Source organism: Lissotriton vulgaris, chromosome 7 (assembly GCF_964263255.1).
Source record: "Lissotriton vulgaris chromosome 7, aLisVul1.2, whole genome shotgun sequence".
In the NCBI taxonomy this organism is placed as follows: domain Eukaryota; kingdom Metazoa; phylum Chordata; class Amphibia; order Caudata; family Salamandridae; genus Lissotriton; species Lissotriton vulgaris.
In genome coordinates this window covers 968,832,949-968,856,379 of record NC_141695.1, presented here as the reverse complement: position 1 = coordinate 968,856,379, position 23,431 = coordinate 968,832,949, and the positions used below count along the sequence as shown (strand labels likewise).

At 46.3% G+C, this 23,431-nt stretch overlaps 1 protein-coding gene across 1 annotated transcript in view; it reads right to left on the bottom strand.

Moving 5' to 3' along the window:
* The window catches only part of HMMR (hyaluronan mediated motility receptor), a 488,049-nt gene that overhangs the window by 352,006 nt on the left and 112,612 nt on the right, over positions 1 to 23,431 (bottom strand). The window contains exons 8-10 of the mRNA XM_086931406.1: positions 17,041 to 17,106; positions 1,525 to 1,598; positions 1,269 to 1,355 (exon numbers count right to left, since the gene is read on the bottom strand). Coding sequence (XP_086787532.1) covers positions 1,269 to 1,355; positions 1,525 to 1,598; positions 17,041 to 17,106 — 227 coding nt within the window. The remainder of the gene's footprint in view (positions 1 to 1,268; positions 1,356 to 1,524; positions 1,599 to 17,040; positions 17,107 to 23,431) is intronic.

Sequence of the window (23,431 nt, the reverse complement as noted above, 5' to 3'; positions counted from 1 at the left end):
TGCGCGTACCAGCGCTCCCCACGCAAAAATCGAAAAAAAGATTTTTTTTTTTGCCCTTGGGGCCCTTTTAAAGCCCCCACATCAAACCTAGGGGGTCAGGGAGGGTCTACTCTGCCCCCTTATGGCCAATTCCCCCTTTGTTTTGGCCACCTCTTGTGTCTCCATCCTACTGGGACACAAGATGGCGGCCGCTCCGGACTGTTTCGAATGTTTACAGACAACCAAGAACCAATCAGCTTTCTGCGCGCAAGTCGCGTGGCGCGCCCGGTGCGCGTACCAGGGCGCTGTCATAGATATATATATTTTTTTTAACCTAAATTACTCAAAATCCATTGGAGCACATATCTTGAAACATAGCAAGCGCACATCGGGCTACCAGTCCCTACAATTTTGCCAAATTTGGTGTAAATCCATTCAGCCGTTCGGGCTAAAAGTGAGGTCTACCGCCCTATGGAAATTAACATGGGGAAAACGTGTTTTGGGACCCCCCTTTTATCTCGGTCCCCGCTTGACGCATCCCCCCCAAACTTTCAGGGAAGGACCGGAGCTAGATGAGGCCATTTTGAGGAAATGTTCAGGCAGATTCGTCAACCGGCGCCAAAGTTATTCCAAATAGAATTTTGAGATTTAACAGTGAAAAAAATCCTAACTATAACTACCTACTGGCGACAGCCAGTAGGTAGTGTGTGTGTGTGTATATATATATATATATATATATATATATATATATATATATATATATATATATATATATATATATATATATATATATATATATATATTTTAATTAGACTCCTCTTATCCATTAAGGGTAGATGAGTTGTAAATGATTGTCATTTGAAAACGGGTCCCAGTTCTAAAACGTTTGGAAACCACTAGCCTAAGTAATTATATCGGAGCTAGGTCCTTACCAGCCACAATTTACTACATTTTACCCAGATTCACACAAAGGCGGAGCGAATGTTCATGAAGACTACAAGCAGTGAGCCCTTTTGAGCTTTACCGGACCATGAAGCACGCAAATGAGTTAACACTATTCAGCAATACCTAGGAAGATCTAAAGCTGTACTGTTTTTATTAAAATTGCTTGAAATGTTTACAAGAGAACTCTGCCAATTTATTTCATGATGGTAGGGGAAGAAACGGGGTGTCAGCATTTAAAATCATCCCTATCCACTTGTTCAAGGATAGTTACTGTAACAGAGCTGTTTCTGAATTCTATTAGAATAGATTGCGCTTATGAATTTAAATAACTTTCTGTAGTATACCTGCATTTGTTCCTCCATGTTGGATTTAGCCACCGTCAGCTGATTTTGAAACTCGCCAGTTTTGGTGTTCATTTGCATGCGAATGTCCTAGAGAAAGAAAAGCACTGGTTTAGTTTCAAAATCCTCAGCTATGATTAATTTGGTAAAGTAGACTATCGCTCATGGCAGAATATATAACCTGAACGTTTATTAGCCCCTTGCTTAAAAAGCATTACTTGAGTTCATACAGGATATAAAAAAAAATCTAAACACTCACTTGAATCTGTTCCTGGGAATCAGCAAGATAGCCATGAAGATTCTTATTTTCTGCACGCAACTCCTTTATTAAAGCTTGCAGAGTTTGAGGAAAGAAACAGAATAGTCAGTGTGACAATCGAGTATTGAAAAAATTACTATAGACTTAGTGAAAAGGGAAATACAAAGATCAATCATCTGGAAGCCAAAAGAGTATCCTGATTTATTTATTTATTACACAAAAAAGCTATAGCGAGTAGAGAAAGGAAATCCAAGCCTAGTTAATGTAGAAATTTAGTCCACTTCTGCCACCAATACACCACTTTTAAAGCATACTCTACAGCCCAAGACCTTTGTTGAACAGAATCTTAGAATATTACACCACAAACTATTCCGACTCTGCAACAGGGAGTCGTGAACTTTGGCACACAAATGTGGACTAAACCTCTAACATTTACAACACAAACCAAACGGTCGAGTGGATACTCCACCTGCAGATTCCTCATCTTTAGAATATTACCCACGCTTTAGACTGAATCCAAAAAGCTTTCAGCAATTATCTTGTGGGCTGCCAGGCTGTACCATGCGGCTACAACCCCACTCTGGAAACTTCAAAGTGGACACATAAGCGCTTTCCCAGCCACTGCACACTTATTGGGCCTTCAGTAGCAGCGCATTTAACCCAATATTGGCACCAGGGTGGAGATTAGGCTTTGGGCCGCATATAGATGTTAACAGGCCACTCCACAGAATGGTAAGGCAGTGCGAAGTCCACCAAAAAGCATTACTAAATTTAATAAACTTTGTTGATAGATAGTTCTAACCGCAGATTCCTCACCTTTAAAATAAAAGCCAAACTTATACCTCCCACAGGAGAAGGTTTTGTGTAGTGGGTTCAGAACAAAAGGTCTGGAAGGAGAAAGCAAGCAAAATACTCTTCCAATCTAACCTGGATATCAAGGAGGTAGTGTTAGGCGAACAAGTGCACAGACACCCATAATCACAGACCAGTAGATATTCAGGACAAGCACACCGTGTGCCAACGCAGTGCTACTAGCCTTATCCCCGGACTGGTGGAACATGCTCAGCTCTCGCAGATGCTGCTTTTATGCTTAAGCATAGAATGATAATACAGAGATCAATCCACCTAGACTGAGACCTCTCCTGTACAGCCTTTCATTTCTTCACCACTGAAAACCCACAAAATATTGAAAGTTCACCCGATGATTCGTCATACAATCAATTTAAAAGCTTAAAGCTCTTTTTGAGGTTGATCAGATTCAGCTTCTCTTTTGAAGAGCAAAGAACGCTGGCACAGTGATAAATTTAAATAAACACATCATTGTTATAAAGGCACAATGCCATGTCATAACTGTGCTAATTGCAATGCTATCAAAGGAACAAAGGTTCAGCATCCTAGCCAAGGAACCAAAATAAAGTTGAGTGAACGCTACATGTGACAGTCGGAACTTGATTTATATGATTAAATGTCCATGTGGACATGCCTATGTGGGCAAGACAGAGCGTAAAATTAAAACCAGACTGACGGAACATAAAAGAGTAACATCAGCACAAAAAAACTGTAAAACACCTCTGGCATCACACTAACACCCACAATCATAACCCCAGTCAAATCAGATTTTTGGTATTAGAAAAACCTCAAATTCTCCCTGGCAGAGACAACTCTCAAAAACTACTAAGACACGAGATTTTTTGGATTCATTTCTTGAATACAGTTCATCCGAAAGGACTTAATAAACGGATGGATCTTAATTGTTTCCTGTAACTGTGCACCAGACCTTTACCATTGCGAGTCAGATTTGTTGACATTATACTGTTTTTTTTTAAAGTACTCTTCTCTATTAATCAATTTCATCTTTTAAACAATGATTTTGGATCACTGTAATTTGACATGTACAGCGAGTGTTTAATTAGAATTTAATATTCCAAACTAACTGGCAGAACAAACTTATTTTATTTCCTATTTTTTATTATTACACTTTTTTGCTCGTGATTCTCTTTGAATCAGATTTCACACTTTGTGCATTCGCACATAGTATTTTTTCTCTGTTTATCAGTGCGCGCTTTTATCGCGTCAACCAACCGTGTCCTATCACCCACCCTGAAACACGGAGGACACTGCACACGCCGAACGCTCTCGCCAATTATGGGTAAGTTGGACTTCCTCCGCTCTCATTTTACATTGTGTAATTCACGCCGAATTGAATCATTCAAACAGATCTTTTTTTTTTCACAGAGTGTGAAACAGGCCTCGCCCAGATTTGACATCTTGTTTAATCGTGTAAGTGTATTGCACTTTACCTGGGGGTCTTTAACCGATTGGGATGATGTTTTACATCATGTTGATCATCTTCATTTGAAAAACTTAGATATCACGGGGCGGATGCGCCCATTTAACATTTCTACGCGCCTCTACGGGTTTTTGAACATACCGTAAAACGGAACATTTAAAAAGGTACCGCATTGATTTCACCTTGCTCACCGAACCAGACTTTCGTTTCACCTTTTCACAAACACGTGGATTCTGTCACCCCGGTTCACTGTTTCGTATCACCATATGATTTATTTTGTCTAGGCTCACTAATCCAACATGAGCTCACGTGCACGCCATTTGAGATATAAGGTTGATTATTACTACAAGCACACATCACGTGTTTTAGACAAAGTGTGAAACGCACATGTTGAAATTACAAAGATTCTAACTTGTGTATATTCTCCTTGTCAGATTGTGAAGCCCCTGAAGAAGGGCTAAGGGCCCGAAATGCATTGGGCAATTAATTGAAAATGAGATAAAACAATGATGTGAAGATATCAAAAAATGATTTAAACAGAGAAGAAACTGAATAAAATTATTTTGTGAACTTACAACCAAAGGATTACAAATCATTAGAAAAAACTTTCGTTTTGAATGCGTTTGGGGACGTTGTCCATACTTGGTATAACACTTTACCATTGACCTCTCCTGTACAGCCTTTCCGTTCTTCACCACTGAAAACCCACAAAATATTGGAAGTTCACCCGATGGTTCGTCATACAATCAATGTAAAAGCTTAAAGCTCTGTTGGAGGTTGATCAGATTCAGCTTCTCTTTTGAAGAGCAAAGAACGCTGGCACAGTGAGAAATTGCCAACAATAGCAATTAGACCTGAACAAGGGCACTAAATTCGCTTAACGTCCTTCATTTTCTACCCAAACAACCCTTCATATTTCTACGGTATTGTCCCTACTCATACTAGCCCAGTCTTCATTTATTACACATTACAAAAAAAACGACATTCAAATTAACTGTCACTGTGTTGCACACAAATACCCTCCACTTCAACAGGTATATATAGAACACAAAATTGTGGAAAAAAATTGTGAAAAAACGATAGCACCTCACGTGTGCACCACCACAAGAGCTTACTGGTTAATTATCACCACTAGTGCCACATTTTTTTTTAATCATCGGCCGCTATCTCGCAAAAAAATATATATATACATAGGTGTCCAGAAAACCAGTGAAAAAATAAATGTGTCTGCTGACAACAAAAATAGACCCCGTGAAGTTAAAATTGAGATGAGCCACACAGTCACCAAACAACCACTTTATTCCCAACTCATGAGCCTATTCAAAGTAAAACCAAACTGCATGCTTGCAGATCATTTAATGATGGAACAAGAAAACGCTCCTCCGGCGGTAGACGCGAATTGGGACAACACAAGTAACCAATTAACAAAACAGGGGTCACAATAGAATTGAGTTCCTGTGTGACGATGTGGACAGCTAGTACGAGGGGCCGTGGTTACTACCTGTCACTGTGTACGAAACAAGGATCCAGAAAGGTGGATTAAGACGCCATGCCCTGAAGAAATTGCCTCTACGATATACAGGCAATGAAACATGGTCGGCCCATCATTAAATGGGTCGAAATAGTGCAATTTTTTGGGTAGCAGTAATGTTACCCTATGGGGGAGAAAACATGTACAGGCAATCAATAGCGACTTACGGAACTTTTCATCTGGACTTCAGGTAAGTATGGGGCGGCGACTGGAAGTCCAGAATGGCCAGGCCAAGGATGGGCTTGGCCGTGTTTATCTCAGCAGCCTGTCGGCACAGTCACCTCCCTCGGACTGGGGCTGTGGGGCATGGGTGCAGAGGCACTTTGAGGTGTCGGCCGCTCATATCCGTCTTTGGAGCTACAGAAGGGGCAACAGATGGCAGATGAGCCACTCTCGTGGAGGTCTCACTGTCTCGACATTCAGGTTAGTTTTCCTCAGCATTGGTGTCTGGACTGGACAAAAGCCTTGGCTGCTCAAAAGGGTTCGGTACCCCAGTTATTTTGTCCTCGGGTCAGTCCTGGCTTTCCCAACTTGGAGGAAGGATGGAGCCGACCTGTGGGAACAGTGTGACCACTTCCTTGGCGCCTGCAGTCTGGGTTGGCAGCAGGATGGTAAACCAGACTTTGCTTCTTTGGTGCCTGCGGCTGCAGGAGTGCAGCTCCTATTCCAAGGGAGTCTCTTTGACAACTGGCAAAGCACTGAGTCCTCTGGGTTTATTGTGGCCTACACAGCGGCAGGACAAATTGGTTGCTCCTTGAGGGTCTAACGCAGAAGGCAGGTATGGCACCAAGTCAGTTGTGCTCTTCTGTTCTCAGGTCAGTAGTCTTTTTTTGGCCACTTTTTGGCAGTCGAAATGTGAAGTCCTGGTATAAGGGGAGGTACTCCTAAATACTCAATCTTGGGACATTAAGGGCAGTGAGTAGTAGCCAATGGGCTGCTTACCGCTGGGGTCACTACAACGCCTAGATGACCAATATCTTTGCATTGGGCATCACCCGGTCCTAGAATTTCTAATTCCACCACACATAAGATGGTGGAATTCCTAACCTTGTGTTCACATCAGCCTGGAAGTGCAACATGCCTCCAGCATAGATAATTTTCCTACCTTTCCGTATCAGATGGGCCCATGGCATGGTGGCATTTTACCAGTCAGGGGAAGCTTTGGGTCGCATATCAAAGGCGGCAGAGGCCTTTGAAGCTTCCTGCCTGGATATGCAGATTAGTCATCCTGCTTGGAAGCAGTGCAAACACATCCTGCAAGAGCAGGCATGGTTTCTGACCTCTGAGAGCAGGGCTCTCACCTCGTAGGGGGCCAGAAACTAGACTGAAGTGATAGGCTGGACTGGACCAGTCAGCCAGCATATTAGAGGACCGGTTTGGTTCAGAGGGGTACATCTAAAGTATCCTATGGCTGCATGTATTAACAGATCATCAATGGATTCAGTGTAGGTTTATCAATAGGAGGTGTTTGATACCAAACACCAAAAGGTTTCAGTGGCGCCATTATGTAGCTCGGGAATTCGTTTTTGACCAGTGTGCAGTACACATCTTAAGGTGCCTTACCTGCTCACTTGTAATATCTAGTAATATAACTAAACATCAGAGGGCCATATCTGTTCATGAAGATGTGTCCTCACAAAGAAATACACCTCACTGTATGGCTTGAAGGCCTGTTGATGGGTGACTTCTATTAAATGCAGTCACTTTGGCATGGCACACAGGAGGGTGCCATATGTTTTCACTCCTGTTTTGTACCATATCGTCCAGCCTGCAGCGGCAGTCTGGAATTTGCGTGTCTCTTAGGGTGGTATAAGATATACTGCAGCCTTACTGGACCCTCTAACACCTATACCCTAGGTAACTGGGGCAACATTTATTAGGGACTTACAGGGCGGCTAAAGTTCTTAGCCTATTGTAGAACAATTAAACATCAGCTGAATATCAGTATTTAGTAGAGAACAAAAAACAGGGAGGGGTGGGGTGGGTTGGAAAACCGCAAAAAAAGTCCAGTTTCCTACACTGAACACAAACAAGCCTTGCTATTTGCAACAGACTGGCACCCCGGGTATTTGTGTTGGGTGGCTCCTGGGCTTTCTGGCTACTCCAAACTTGGTGGGGAGATTGATCTGTCCTCTTGGAGCACGGTGACCGCATCCAGTGTGGCTGCTGTGTCAGTGGACCCAGTGGTCAGCAGATTGGTGTACCGAACATTGCGGTCTGTGCCTGCAGGCAAGTGGCTCCTCCACATCAAGGGAGGTGCTCTAGCTGATTGATGGGAGATGGCAGCCTTCCAAGGCTTCTGGAAGATGCAGTTGCAGGGCGATTCCGGTATGAGGAATTGTCGGAGCAGGCAGGGTTTGGTGCCAAAGTCCACAGCTACTGCTCTGACCTCGCTTTGTTCAGCTCTTTTTCCATCCTGGTGTCAGGAGCCCACCTAAACCATGAATTTTAGGGACCTTCATGAGAGTTAGGGTAGTAGCCAATGGGCCATTTACCCTTGATGGTCACTACACCCCTTATACGACTACTTCCTGTGGGGAGAGGGCATAATTGTGTACCAGAGTTCCAAATTCCATCAAAAGCAAAATGTTCCAAGCCTTCTTTTGTGGAGCGCATCAAGCAGCCCACCTTAGGGTGGTGACTAGCCTGGTTGTGCAGGATGCCTACTTGCACTGCTATTGTCCTGCTTTTCCTGGTTCCAAACGGGCCCCAGGGCAGAGGGTGGCATCTACCAGGTCTGGGGGAAGCCAGGGTCACATTTCAAAGGCTGCAGGGTCTTTGAAGCACCTGGCTTTGATCTGTTAAATCACTATCGCTAGCGATCTTGCTGGAGGAGGGTTGAATATCTTCCTCCGAACCAGGAGTTTGACTCATGGTCCCTCACCTGCAGGAGAGTTAAAATGTGTTTGAAGTGGCAGGCTGGACGATACCAGTAAGTCAGTACACTAAGAGGCTGGCAGGTTTTTAGGGGGCCCTCTGAGGTACCCTCTGTGAGCTTGTTTAAATAAATCCAATACTGGCATCATTACAGACTTATCAAGACAAGGTATTTCATACCAAACACCTTCGATTTAAGTAAAGCCATCATGTAGCTGAGAAAATCGTTATGACTAGTGCCCAGTACATATACAGAAGAGGACTTCCCTGTTCACTTGCAATACCTTGTAATTGAAGTAGACAGCACAGGGGAATATCTGCTCATGCAGCTATGTGATGAACAGGAATGGGCTGTTCGAACTCTGAGTAGGAGTAATGGGGCGAGGGTTGAAGAGAAACTAACCACAGACCTTTTTAACTCGTTCTTTAGGAACAGAGAATGAACTAGCCCCGAAGCATAATGTCAGCAAACACACATGGATATCTGTGGCAAAAGAGGAGTACAAGTCTTCATGGGTGTAGCTAATGCATACCAAAAACTATCACACAAGCAGAGTGTATTATTGATGAAGTCTGTGCTAAACACATGAGGCCAAACAGATCAGAGTGAAATATCTAGGACTGAAATGCCAGGTCCAGTGGGATGCTCAAATACATTTTGGGAACATAAATTAGGGAGGACGTAGAAGTCCACCTGGTGTGAGTAGAGCAAGCACAATCAAGCAGAGTGCAGAAAAATAGAAGATCTGAGTGCACACTATACACAGCTAGTATAAGCTATGACAACCATCAGTCCTGCCAGCATCAGCAGCACTTCGTCCCTTGTCTGCAAGACTGCACATTCAACGCTGTGCCCAATAGCAGCCATCTTGTCAGGCAATACGCTAATAGAGTACGAGCATGATTTGCTAATAAAAGCTTTGACTTAATTTGGTGGTTTTAAATATAGAACAGAGCCAGACACCATAGAAATACATGGTAGAAATACAAGGGTACAGATTGAATCAATACACAAAAATAGGGCAAACACTTTTGTTAAAAAGCAGAACCGCAACTCTTTAGGCACTCACGCCATGACAACACTTCCCATATAGACTCAACGACCACCCAACCACACACCCTGCATTGTGCAGCTTGATATCCACATTTGTAGCAGTTCAGTGCAAACACAGGGTTATAAAGCGCTATCCAAACGCTACAATACCATAAGTGAGCAAAGGCTGTAATTGGCACACTCGAGAAACAACGCCCTGCCACCAAGATATTTATGGACAAAGTTAGGGGTGTTCAACATGAGCAGAATGCAGCTCTCAATGAGCATCTGCTTCAAATGTAGATAGTGGCAAGGTGTGGGCAGCACCTCTAATATTGTCAGACGAAACTAACTGCCCAGAAATCAGCTAAGCTAAAATGTGACCAGCTTTAATGTGGTAGGAGCTATTTTTTCTTTTTTTCCTGGCTGGCGGGGCTCAGCACACTTAATACTGATAATTGCAGGCATTCTCGCAATAGGAAAGAGGAGCACAAGTGAATCAGCTTTGGGTTCACCAAGGCTTGCAAGAGCCATTGCGATCAATCTTAATGTGGTAGGGTACCATTCCACCGCTTTCTGTAATTCGCTCTAATGCTAAAAAAAGTCAGATTATCACTCCTATCTCCGAAAGGGGAAGGGTGGGACCAAGCTCCCAGAAATCAGAAAGACTACCCCAAAACATGACATCCTGCCTTAAAGTAGTCAAGGGATGTCTAGTTTATGTGCACTGTGCCTGGAAGGACCAAGGCTCTTGCATGAGCTAAAGCAGACCAAAGCTCTGACCTCACAGATTCATCTATTCTACGCAGACTGCTGAAGGATACATTGCCAAAGAAATATTCAAGTGACCCTAGGAGTCTTCTAGAAGAAAACAAGTTACTTACCTGTAACTGGTTCCCCAGTATTGGTAACTTTCATAGATTCCAATGGTTTGTATCATTCCCAGTCGTCGGAATGTGAGCCTCGGTAAATAGAAAATACCTCAGTAGTAAGCAAAAGTGAAAAAATAGGCCTAGGCCTCATCTTGTAGCTTATCCACCTCTTTTTGTAAAAGAGACCAAATTCCTGCAGTAGCCAATCAGAGCAGCCTCACCCCATAGAACCTTCGAGAGAGCCTCAGATTTTCGTAGCCGTTGTGAACAGCACATCATTGGACAATAAGGCTGAGCTTTCCCAGGGGAGGAGGGTGGGCGCATGGGAATCTATGAAAGTTACCAATACTGGGGAACCAAAGTTACAGGTAACTTGTTTTCTTGCCCCAGTATTGGAACTTTCATAGACTCCCATGCTTTGTATCAGAATAGCTAGCAGTAAAGAGAAAAGCATATTTTGTAATGTGTACCTGTAAATGTCATACATAATTCTGATTAGAAAAACAGATACACATTTGCATCACAAAGCAGAACAATCACAAGTAATACAAAATAAGCAAACAGGAAGGCGGGATTGTAAGGAAAGCTCACCGACTTATTGGAAAAGGTTCCTCAAAACCGCCTGGCCCACTGCTGCATCTTCTTTCATAGAAGAGTCCAAGCAGTAGTGGCGAGTGAAGGTGTGGACACTGCTCCATGTCGCCGCTCTACATATGTCCTTGATCGGGACACCTGAGAATAGAGCCTCCACTGAAGCAATTAATCTCGTAGAATGAGCACGAACTGCTCGCTGAAGTGGTTTCCCCGCTTCTTGATGGCAATAGTGTATTGCACTGGATATCCAGCGGGAAATGCAGGGTTTAGAAATTGGACAACCCTTTTGTGGAGCACTGAATGAAACAAAAAGCTGGGAAGATTTTCTGAACAGTCTTGTGCGCTCCAAGTAGAACTTGAGACATCCGTGAATGTCCAAAGAATGCAAAGCCCTTCCGGTTGGCGTGGAGGGCCGAGGAAAGAAGGATTTTAATACCACCGGCTCATTCAGATGAAATTCTGAGGGTACCTTTGGAATAAATTTAGGATTTGTTCGTAGGATGAGAAAATCATTTTTGAATTGTAGAAAAGGTTCCTCAATTGTGAAAGCCTGGAGCTCACTAACTCTTCTAGCCGATGTAAGGGCCAAGAGAAGAGCCTGTTTCCATGAGACAAACTTCAGGTCGGCCCTATGAATAGGTTCAAATGGGGCCTTCATTAGATGAGACAGGACCAAATTAAGATGCCAGGCTGGTGGTGGAGGCCAGACTGGTGGAAAAACCCTGAACAAACCATTTAGGAATTGTTTAATGATCCTTGCAGACCAAAGGGAAGGACCTGATGATGGTCTAAATCTAGAAATGGCCGCTAGATGTACTTTTACAGAAGGAGCCAATCCAGATTTCGCAATAGAAAGGATGTAAGGCAAGAGTTGGTGCGGTGCAGAAGTATAGGGATGTAGACCTTTTTATTATTTTTATTATTATTATATTCTTATATAGCGCCAGAATCGACCCCCGAAGGGGTATCTCCGCGCTTGCCTTGGGAACCCGTCCTGGTTTTTCCCTGTGAGATAGCCCCTACAGGGCATCCCCAACGTGAAAGCCAGGCATCCTGCCGCGGGGGGGGGGGGCCGTTGTGGAGATTAAGCAAGCTTAATGCCCAGAGTTGCAGAGTGTGAACCCATGATTAGGTCAGGCACCGAAGCGAGAATTATCGAGTTCATGGACATTTGAGCTCAAGACCCTGCCGCGTCGGGAACTGAACCCTGGTCCCGGGTCTGACCTCTGCTTCAGGGTCTGCCTGCTCTAACCAGTGAGCCACACTTCTCTCTCCGACACCAAAGGCAGAATCTCTTCCACTTAGCCCGATAGGTCTTATTCGTACTAGGCGCTCGGGCCTGGGCCAAAATGTCTTTACATTCTCCTGAAAGATTTAAACCCTGGAACTCTCTGAACTCAGGAGCCACGCTGTCAATTGTAGTGACTTCAGGTCTGGATGCAGAACCTGTCCGTGAGCCATTGTCAACAGTGATGGAACAGGACGCAGGAGAATCGGTTGATCTTGGGAGAGAAGTTCTGTGTACCAAAACTGCCTGGGCCATGCTGGTGCGAACAGAATCATTCTGCACGGTTCCACCTTGAGCTTGTGGATCAGTCTCGGGATCAGCGGAATAGGAGGAAAGGCGTAAACAAATGCGCCGTACCAGGCAATCAAAAGAGCATTCCCCAAGGATCCCCGATAGTGAACCCTGCTTGCGTAGGACTGGCATTTGGCGTTTTGGGGAGTTGCAAACAGATCGATAGTTGGAGTCCCCCAACGTGCAAACAGTTCGTTCAGAATGGTCTTTATCCAGTTCCCATTCGTGGCTGATAGTCTTTTGGCGACTCAAAGCGTCCACTGTGGAATTGTGTGCCCGCCAGATGTTCCGCTGAAAGGGTGATATTGTGTGTGATCACCCAATTCCAAAGCCTCTGTGCTTCCTTCGAAAGGGTGCAAGATCTGGTTCCGCCTTGCTTGTTTATGTAGTGCATGGCTGTGGTGCTGTCTGTACGAACCAGCACTGAACGGTTGCGGATCCTTGGAAGGGAAGCCTGCAAGGCTAGACGAATGGCCATAAGTTCCAGCAGATTGATGTGGAACTTGCCTTGGACTGAGCTCCAATGACCACTGACTTTCAGTTCTTGGAGGACCTTTCCCCATCCCTCCATGGAAGCATCTGTTGTCAATACCATGGGAGATGGTGGAAGTTGGAATGGCAAACCTACTGAAAGATTGTCTTTTAGCAACCACCAGCTGCCTGCCTTCCGCCCTTCACCTGATGCCATTGTTTATCCAACTGTTCCTGCAGTGGACGCATTCGCAGCCTGCAGTGTGGTACCAATGGTATGCAGGATGATATCGATCCGAGAAGCGATTTGTATTTGCGAACTGACAAACTTCTGTGTCCAAAGAAGGCGAGCTGAAAGAATTAGCTTGGTTTGACGCTCTTCTTAAGTTAAAGCCAGGCAGCACTCCGTGTCTAGGATCACACCCAAAAACTTCGCTGTTTTGGAGGGGCGCAAAATCGATTTTTCTCGGTTGAGCCGAAGGCCCAGCTGCTCGAACAGTTGTCTGCAGCTCGTGATTGCCCTGGACGCCTCTTGGAACGAAGGAGCCTTTAGCAGCCAATCGTCCAGATATGGGAAGACTTCGAAAGACTGCTTTCTGAGAAAGGCTGCCACAGGAGCCAGTACCTTTATAAAGATCCGCGGAGCGGACCGGAGACTAAAAGGCAGTACTTTGAATTGAAAATGGCTCTTGCCTACTGTAAATCGAAGATATTGACTGTGAGCTGGATGAATGGGTACATGGAAGTAAGAGTCTTCCAAATCTAGGGTCGCCATGTAGTTCCCTGGATTGAGAAGGCAGAGGATGTCCACAAGGACAACTTGATGAGATAAGTGTTGAGCTGTCGTAGATCTAAGATCGGACGCCACTTGTCCTTCGTCTTCCGAACCAGGAAGAACCTGGAATAGAACCCTTTCCCCCTTTTGGGAGAGAGGTACAGGTTCTATTGCCCCCTTGGTGAAGAGTTGGTGGGCCTCGAGATGGAGTTTCAGATGTTTGGGTGTAAAGGCGTCCGGAGCTCTCGTTGGAGGAAGATCTTGGAACTCCAACGTGTGTCTCTTGATGATGTTTAGGACCCACTGGTCTGTTATGACCATCCAGTTGTTGAGGCAATGGGCAATCCTGCCCCCCACTGGTGTTAACGAGGGTACAGGAACAGTAGAAAGCCACCTGGCCGCTATTGTCTCTTGGTATTACCTCTCCTGTGCTGCCCTGGTCGTCCTCTCGGCGGCTGGCGAGAGAAAGAACCCCTCTTTTAATACTGGGGTTTGTATGTGTGGCCAGGTTGGGAGTTGGAAGAGTAGCGATGCCGACTGCCGCCTCTATAGGAGGAGAATCCTCTTCCTCTTGCTCCTTTAAAGGGCACTTTGTGGTATTGTAAAGTTCCTAAGGACTTGGCAGTATCCGTATCTTTCTTTATGCCCTGTAGGGCATCATCCACGTGTTTGCCAAATAACATCTCCATCGTAAGGCAGATCCAGAATTTTATTTTGTACCAGCTGTCTAAACCACGCGGCTTGCAACCAACCCATGCGTATTAAAACTGCTGATCTGGTTGGCGCTCGGAAGCCGTAGTTGCTATATCCATAGCGCAGTCGATTACCTCAGAAGAGGCTCGCTCTCCTTCCAGTAAGATCTTTCTGACTTCGTCCTTCGATGCATCCTGAAGTTCTTCCACAAAAAGGGAGAGGTCACACCACATCTGGCGATCGTATCTCCCCAGAATCGCCAAAGCATTAGCTGCCCTAACGAGGAGGCTGGCCATTGTGGAGAATCTTTTTCCAACATTGTCCAAACGCCTGCCCTCTTTATCCGGTGGCGTCGTTAGCGGCGTGGATGGGTTCTTAGATTTACTCTGTGCAGCCTGGGAAATAACAGAGTCCGGTTTTGGTTGACCTAGTAGACATGCCGGGCTGCACACTGGCGCCTTATATTTTTTTCTCCAGTCTGGGGAGCACCGGGAGGACCGTTGCCGGATTCTGCATAGCTTTCAGGCCTTCAGACCAAACATGTTCAATGATGGGGATTGAACGTACGGATTTCCGGAATGGTTCTTTGAAATCATACAAAAAACATTCGGACTGAACTGTGGTAACTGGAAGACCAAATCTCTTGGAAGCTCGTTCCATCAAGTTGTGAAAACCTCCGATATCTGCTGGAGGAGAGATTGCGGTATTAGGCCCTGTGACGTCTGGATCTCGAAGGTCATCCTGATTCCAGTCTATATTCTGGTCTTGGTCAGGGTCTACTTCCTGATCTACATCAGATGAGGCATTATCATCCGTATCATCCCGAATGGGCACCACCTCTTGTGGATGTTCTACAGGCTCTGGGTCACGCCCTCTTGAAGGTAAAGAGTGTTCTGCCACTGTTTGAGATAACGGAGGCGGAGGTGGAGGGCGTACCTGTTGAACCTCCTGAGGAGTAGGAAATCGCCTCCAATAGTCCTGCAACATTAATTGTAGATCAGAGATGAGTGGATGGCATCGCCACCATCTCCTGCTGAGACTGAAGTGGAGGTTTCTGTAAAGGAACCTGCATGCTTGGCCTCTCCTGTTGGCCATAATAATCTTGTGGAACATAGTGTTGTTGCTCCATTTCACCTTCCTCAGAACCGACGTCTTGTAATTATACTTGTAAGTCAGAGGGGCTGTAAGTCGGCCCGAAATCGCTATTAGCCTCTTCTTCAGAGTCCTCATCCAGCAATAGGGTAGGAGGAAACCGTTGAACTTGCCGTGGAGATGTCATTTCCGGTGTTATTTGTCTTTTCCTGTGTGAAAAAACAAGTTTTCCAGTCGTCGACGATGTCGACGGAATAGTCGTCGACTTGAATCTTCAGAGACTGTTTAGTCGACGGAGGTGCCGACTAAGAAACTGCGCTAGTCGTCGAGGATTGAGTCGACGGGGAGATGGTCATAGTCGACGATGGTTGGATCGTCGGCGGTACCTTCGACAAACTCGTCGTCAGCAGCAAGGTCACAGATGTCGTAGTCGACGTTGTCCTGGTTGTCACGACTCTCGTTGTCAGACGTGGAGAAAGTCATTTTCGTCGCAAACGAACAGGCATCAGGCGTCTTAAACATAGTCGACGGCGCAGGTGCCGTCGTCGTAGCCATAGTCGACGAGCCCGTCGATGAGGCCAATTTTAAAGGCAAGTCTTTCTTGATAGAAATATTCGGCGTACCTGTGGTTTTCACCGTCGAACTCTGTTTCTTGTCTGAAACAATCTCCTGAGTCGCAGTAGAAGGCTTTTAAACCCCTCTAATCTTGTCAGAGGGTGGAGAAGTCACAGGGACCATCTTCTTAACCTTTTTTGAAGGTTGCGACTCCTCAAGCTTTCCCTGCCTCTCCTTTTCACAGTGGTGAGGAGATTTTTAGGAAGCAGGCCTATCAGACCTATCAGAGGTCCCAGGCAAGGCCTTGACATGGGGCTCATCAGATGTAGTAGGGGGAGACCTACCCCTCTTCGATTTTCTTGATGACACCATCGAAGAGGAGCCCTCTCCGTCAGAAGACATAACTTCCTTGCGGTCCTTCATTTTCTGTAGCCAAGTGAGGAGACGTCCCTCTCTGTCCCTCAAGGTCTTGGTGGAGAAGGTTCTGCAAATCTTGCAGTCTGTGGCCTTATGATCCGGATATAAGCAGTATATGCAGTCTTCATGTTTGTCCTCAACAAACAACCTCTTTTTTGAGCAAGTAGCACAGGCTCTAAAAAGTGCTTTCTTCTCTTTGTCAGACATGACGAAAAAATAGGCAAAAGGTGAAGAAAAATACTCAGAAGTGAAGAAAATTGAGCAGAGCTCAATGGAGACTCCCTTGCACAACGTGCGGTAGAAAATCTGAGGCTCTGAGGAAGGTTCTATGGGGTGAGGCTGCTCTGATTGGCTACTGCAGGAATTTGGTCTCTTTTACTAAAAGAGGTGGATAAGCTACAAGACGAGATGAGGCCTAGGCCTATTTTTTCACTTTGTGCTTACTACTAAGGTACTTTCTATTTACCGAGGCTCCCATTCAGACGACGGGGAATGATACAAAGCATGGGAATCTATGAAAATTCCAATACTGGGGCAAGCAGACAGCTGTTTAAAGGTAATTTACGTGAGGAGCATTTCATGCTCGAAAAGTTTAAAACTCAAGTCAGATTGCACAAATATCTCCATGCAGCATAGTTTTACACTGGCATTCCACTTGATCACACAAACAATAAAGATTAATTTAAAAAACATTTTGTTTAGAGCTAAAAAACAGAAATTAACTTGCACAAACTTACCATGCAATTTTTCCATTTCCATCACCAGTTCTTCACTCTGAAGCTTTCCTTCCTGGTGAACATACTCTAGAATACAATTAATAACACATCAGAAGCTATGAGGGGAGGGGGGATGTACATTTTCACAAATGGCCAACATTCGCACCAGAAAGTATTTTTCCAATTCTGGTAGAAGATTCAAAAACATAGCGAAGATCTTTTGTATAGGTACAATTTCAAAGATATTAGGAAACCCAGAGCTGTTTTTTTGGAGCAAAACAAGGTGGCAAATCTTCATGAGCAGGAAGGCGGGAAGTTACATTGGATTTCGGGAATACAGGAAATACTATCATTTAGGGCTATATTTTAGTGATTAAAAGCATCCTATCATTCTGAGGCAAGGATGCGTACTGCACTAAAAATAACCACAAAAATATAAAATTGTTGCCGCCAGGTGCTCCTTCTGGTTCGTTGGCAAGCTATAGTGTTGCTGTGAACAGTGGCATCATTACACAACATGGCATCATTTTGTGTAACAAGCTTAACACAATTCTAGAAATTACACCAGCATAACCCAAACTGCACCCAGGTCTAATTTTGAAACTCTGCCAACCACAACTATAGGCGCGCAAGGCATAGGTTTTTATAGATTGCCATACTTGTTAAAACATTAATTAAGCCCCTTTACAGTACAGAAATTTAGAGTACAGCTAGTTGTGGAATTTTAAAACTCGTAGCCTGGTAGGACTGCACAACAGTGCCCTGTTTTTGGACAAACTATCCATCTTTGTTATACAGCTTACTAGATTATTATAGTACACTTCAGGTACCACATTTGCTTTACTGTTAGTCATGAAAAAGAAAACTCAAATCTTGGCACTAATGGCAGGTGGACAAGGATACTCGTTAATTTCCAAGGGAGGGCTGCTAATCACACCCTCATCCCACACAACTTACCAACAGTGGATTAGTATTTCAGGGGTACATGCCTTTCCAGTGACCCTCAGAAGAATGCTCTGTTTTATTACATGTTAACCTCATAACTATGGCTAAAATACATCGCCCTAATGTATGGTAGAGGTAAAGCCTATGTGCAAGTGATATACTAATACCAAGGGAAACGCGTGGTCCATCGAAACATTGAGTTCTGCACATGATAAACCTCGTGTGAGGACCCCAGTGGTAGAATTTAGGTGGATGTCATCTCAATGGGCCATGACATCGGACACTTCGAGCTACCACCATATGCACAAAGACAGTATATGAGCTGCACTGCATCATGGAGCTCCAATGCTGCTTAACCCTGATAGTGTACCTCAAAATTGCCTGTACTGCCATCTTACCAAAGACTTCGTATCCCAGTGCATCCTCAGCATGGGGTCTAGTTCTGTTGACTGGGCGATTTAATAACTCTGGAACAGTTTTAAACAACCCTTCTAGACCACCTAGTTTCACACACATTTATAGCCATGACCAAGCCCTGTACGAAAGTGCCCTTTTTTGACATGCTGTAAGAAACTGGCTATATATACTGCACCGAAGTGAGGTAGTGTGTATAGAGTCCAAGGGTCTCCAGAGGTTTGGCAGAGGTTAAAGTTAGATAGAACCGTACTCTCTAAAGTGGTAGTTTGGTCGAGCAGTAAGGCAGTATCACAGGACAGTGTTAAGCATTGGATGTACACACAATCAGCAAATTATTTCACACTGAAGAACTGAACTATAGGCCAATTGTTTTTGTATAAAAAATATACTGTTGGTTTATTTCTAGAACCAAGCAAGCCTGGCACAAGCAAACAAAAATACTTTGCAGTAGTAAATGACTTGTATGAACATAGTTCAAAATTGCAGTATAACGTACTGGTTTTGGTTAAAGTTTTAAGTAAGCAGTTTGCAACACTTAGCAGGTATAGTACATTCGAATGAATGGGCTTTTAAAGTAAAATGCAGTTATTTACTTTTCAGGTTACTTTTACTAACAGTGCTGATCCTAGATTCAGCACTGAGACATTAACTAAAACTCATTTACTCACCTGTTTTCAGGAAGAGGTACAATTTTTAAAGATTATTGCATTTCAAAAGTTGACACTTAGAAACTTTTTCACATAGAATCACCAATGTTATCCTATGGGAGGAAATTCATTTATGTTAACAATCCTTTTTCTTACTCAGTGCTGGATACCTAGATTCAGTCCTGGGATGTTTCCTGAAAACAGTTGAGAAAATGTGTTTTGGTTAATCAGCTGATTTTTAAGGAATATTGTTAAGTTTTCAAAAGTCGACACTTAAAAACTTTTTGGGAGAAAAAGGGTCAATGTTAATCTAAGAGGAAAAAGGTTATCGGTTTCCAGGTAGGTATCCGGTCTTCGGAGTTAGGGTCCTTGGGTTAGACTCGGGGGTCTCCCAGGGTCAGTGTTGCACCCTCAGCGGCACTTGGGCGGCCAGGTGCAGTGTTGAGATCTATAGTTATCCTATGAGAATAGGGAGACTCCGGTTAGTGGCAGCTGGCAAGCAGGCCATGGGGTTGTGGGAGCAAAGCTCATAGGGTTAAGTTCAGGGCAAGTTGGGGACCAAGTTAGCATGAAAGAGGCACCCTCAGCGGCACTAGGGCAGCCAGGTGCTGTTTTGAGGTCGGGTGCCCTGTTGATTTCAATGGAGATTCTCTGGGACAAAGCAACACTGCAGGCTCGGGGACAAGGATCTTCCAGTAGTGACCACCACTTCGAGGGGTAAGTAGGGCTGTAGAGGGTTGGTTAGGCACCACTGGGTTGGGCACACAAGGGTGTGAGGCGTCTGGTGCAGGTGTGCCTTTGGACGTCGGATTTTCCTACCTGCTCTGGTCACGGTTGGGGGGATTGGATTGGATTGAGGCTGCAGGCGTCTTCTGGAGGCTTGAGGCAGGTCAGGGGTGCTGGATCTCAGTCAGTATCGCCGGTGGAACTCCTCGTGGTGTTTTTCCACACTTCGGCTGGGCTCGGCGGGTGCAGAGTGGGCAGGATTCGTGGTTTCTGGCTGGCACCAGAAGCTGCAGTTCAAAGGGGGTCGGCTTACCCTCCTGTGAGGTTGGGCACACAAGGGTGTGAGGCGTCTGGTGCAGGGGTGCCTTTGGATGTCGGATTTTCTTACCTGCTCTGGTTGGGGGGGGGGTCCTCTGGATTGAGGCTGCAGGCATCATCTGGGGGCCTGAAACAATGCACATCCTGGGATGAGGTGACAAGCCTTTTTCCCCCAGGATGGGCAGGGTTCATGAAAGAGAAGCTTCAAAGGCATGCCGGCTTTGTAAGCCTCTCCAGACCTTTGCTGCTTTCAGCAACTGGCCACCAATGGTTCTAACTTCCACTTTGGGTGGGAGATCCAGCGGGAAAAACAGTGAGGAAGAGGTGTGCACTCCTCCACCCCTAAGGAGGGGGAGGCTAGGTGAAGCACAACCTAGAGTCCCCGCCATCTTGAGGATGGGGGTACACAGCCAGCCAGGGACAGGCTCCTACCCCCCTCTCACTGGAGTGGCAGAATAGGGGGTGTACCCATCCCAGGGAAGTGACCCATTGGTCCCTGCCCTTAACCTACCTGTAACGCCCCTAAATTTAATTTAGTATTTAGGGCATCCTGAACCTTCCTTCCTCATATCCAGCAATCGCAAGAAAAGGACGAGAAGCAGTGCAAAGCTAACAAGAGGACGACGCCCACTGACTTGGCCCCAGCCCTACAGGCCTGTCTTCCCTCGAACCTGCTGCTGCAAACCCCGGCGTGTTCCGTGGCCAGCAACCTCCAAAACACCGGAGGACCTCTCATGAACATCGGACGTGTTTGAACTGCAGCTTCTGGTGCCAGCCAGAAACCACGAATCCTGCCCACTCTGCACCCGCCGAGCCCAGCCTAAGTGTGGAAAAACACCACGAGGAGTTCCACCGGCGATACAGACTGAGATCCAGCACCCCTGACCTGCCTCAAGCCTCCAGACGACGCCTGCAGCCTCAATCCAGAGGAAACACTCCCCCCCCCCCCCCTCAACACTGCACCCGGCCGCCCAAGTGCCGCTGAGGGTGCAACACTGACCCTGGGAGACCCCCGAGTCTAACCCCAGGACCCTAACTCCGAAGACCGATTACCTACCTGGAAACAGATAACCTCTTTCCCCCCCCCCCCTCACAGGAGGGTAAGCCGACCCCTTTGTCGAAGGCCCCCATGAAACCTGGACAGGCGGGTAAATTAGCTAGTTAGCAAGGTGTGCCAGCTCCAGGCTAGTACCCCTCTTAAGGTGGGCTACAGTGAGGTGGACAAGATTTTTCAGAAGCAGCGGTCTTCATGATGGTATACTTTGGAATTCAGGGAAAGGGTTATGCCAATTTCCCATAGGAAGTGGTTATTTAGGGGGTATAGTGACCAAGGGTCAGTAGCCCATTGACTATTACCCTACACTCTTCTAACGTCTGCCTTCGAAAAAGACAAGATCTCCTGTAACCTGCAGACCTGGACTAAACCTCCAAAAGGAGGCGGCTTGGGGGCCTCCGGAACCACCAAACCAGGCACTTGAAGCAACCATAGCCTCCAATTCGATGTGAAGTGGGCCAATGGTGCCAACAAGTTTCCTAGCCTTCCAGAGCCAGAGCCCAACAAGGTTTCATTCCTCCTGGACTCCCAGATGTTGCCTGCAGCCTCTGCATGCAGGCCCCTCTATCTGGACTGCTCCAGGTAAGGAGAAACCGACCCTTAAGTACACCCTTGCACCCGTCACACCTTGACCTTGGAAAAGCGGACTAGAGGGTGCCCTCCCCCTCTTCCCTTTTGAGCACTGCAAGACCTGAGCCCTCTTGCTGGTTCAGCTTGACTGGCTTCTTAGATGGAGCATGCAGTTTTTATTTTCTTCCATCGTTTTTATTAATCACTGTGTGCATTTTGCAAATGTCTTGCACTCCTGTGTTTAGCTTAAGACTGCTCCACCGCACTATCCCCTAATAGAGCCTTTGGGATTACTCTGGAAGGCCCTGTCCATTGGCTGGGGAGCACCTAGGCTCTTTAGACTGTATGAAAATATTTTGGGATATCACATAAAGAGCCAGCTTTCCTACACAAGGTCACCAGTTCCAGTGCTCTTTCCCTAAAAGAAGGCCAAATTGCACCCCCATTGGCAAGACCTTTAGCACCTTAAGTGCTTACTAAATGGCAACCAGGACATGGGTATTAGAGGGTCCCTAAGGCCTGCAGCATGCATTGTGCACAGTCCCCACAAAACTCATGCAGACTACCATTAAGGTTGCATGAAATTATGCAAATAAATGAGAAAAAACGACATGGCACATCCTGTGTGCCACGGGTACTCCTAATACGGCCCGGCAGCGGCCCGGCAAGCCTTCCGTAGCGGCCCGCGGACCATGAGACATATTACCCGTGTTAAAAAAAATATATATATACCAAGCGCGTCTGCAAACACTGCCGGTTGCAGAGACACTCAGACTGCTGCTCTGTGGGGCCAGGCGATTCATTCCAGGAGGCCAGAGTGGGCAGAAGGGGGGCGCTAAGAGGTAAACCAAGTCCCATTCATATGCAAATGGTCTCAGCCCAGTGACACAGGCAGAGTGAGGGGAGGGTAGTGAGGGTGGGGAAGGGAGTGAAGGAGGGTGGGGAAGGAAGGGGAGTGAGTGAGGGTGGGGAAGGAAGGGGAGTGAGTGAGGGTGGGGAAGGAAGGGGAGTGAGTGAGGGTGGGGAAGGAAGGGGGAGTGAGTGAGGGTGGGAAGGAAGGGGAGTGAGGGAGGGTGGGGAAGGAAGGGGAGTGAGGGAGGGTGGGGAAGGAAGGGGAGTGAGGGAGGGTGGGGAAGGAAGGGGAGTGAGGGAGGGAAGGGGGAGTGAGTGAGTGAGGGAAGGGGAGTGAGTGAGTGAGGGAGGGAAGGGGAGTGAGTGAGTGAGGGAGGGAAGGGGAGTGAGTGAGGGAGGGAAGGGGAGTGAGTGAGTGAGGGAGGGAAGGGGAGTGAGTGAGTGAGGGAGGGAAGGGGAGTGAGTGAGTGAGGGAGGGAAGGGGAGTGAGTGAGTGAGGGAGGAAGGGGAGTGAGTGAGTGAGGGAGGGAAGGGGAGTGAGTGAGTGAGGGAGGGAAGGGAGTGAGTGAGTGAGTGAGGGAAGGGGAGTGAGTGAGTGAGGGAGGGAAGGGGAGTGAGTGAGTGAGTGAGGGAAGGGGAGTGAGTGAGTGAGGGAAGGGGAGTGAGTGAGTGAGTGAGGGAAGGGGAGTGAGTGAGTGAGGAAGGGGAGTGAGTGAGTGAGGGAGGGAAGGGGAGTGAGTGAGTGAGGGAGGGAAGGGGAGTGAGTGAGGGAGGGAAGGGGAGTGAGTGAGTGAGGGAGGGAAGGGGAGTGAGTGAGGGAAGGGGAGTGAGTGAGGGACGTGAGGTGAGGGAGTGATAGTGAGGGAGGGAAGGGGAGTGAGTG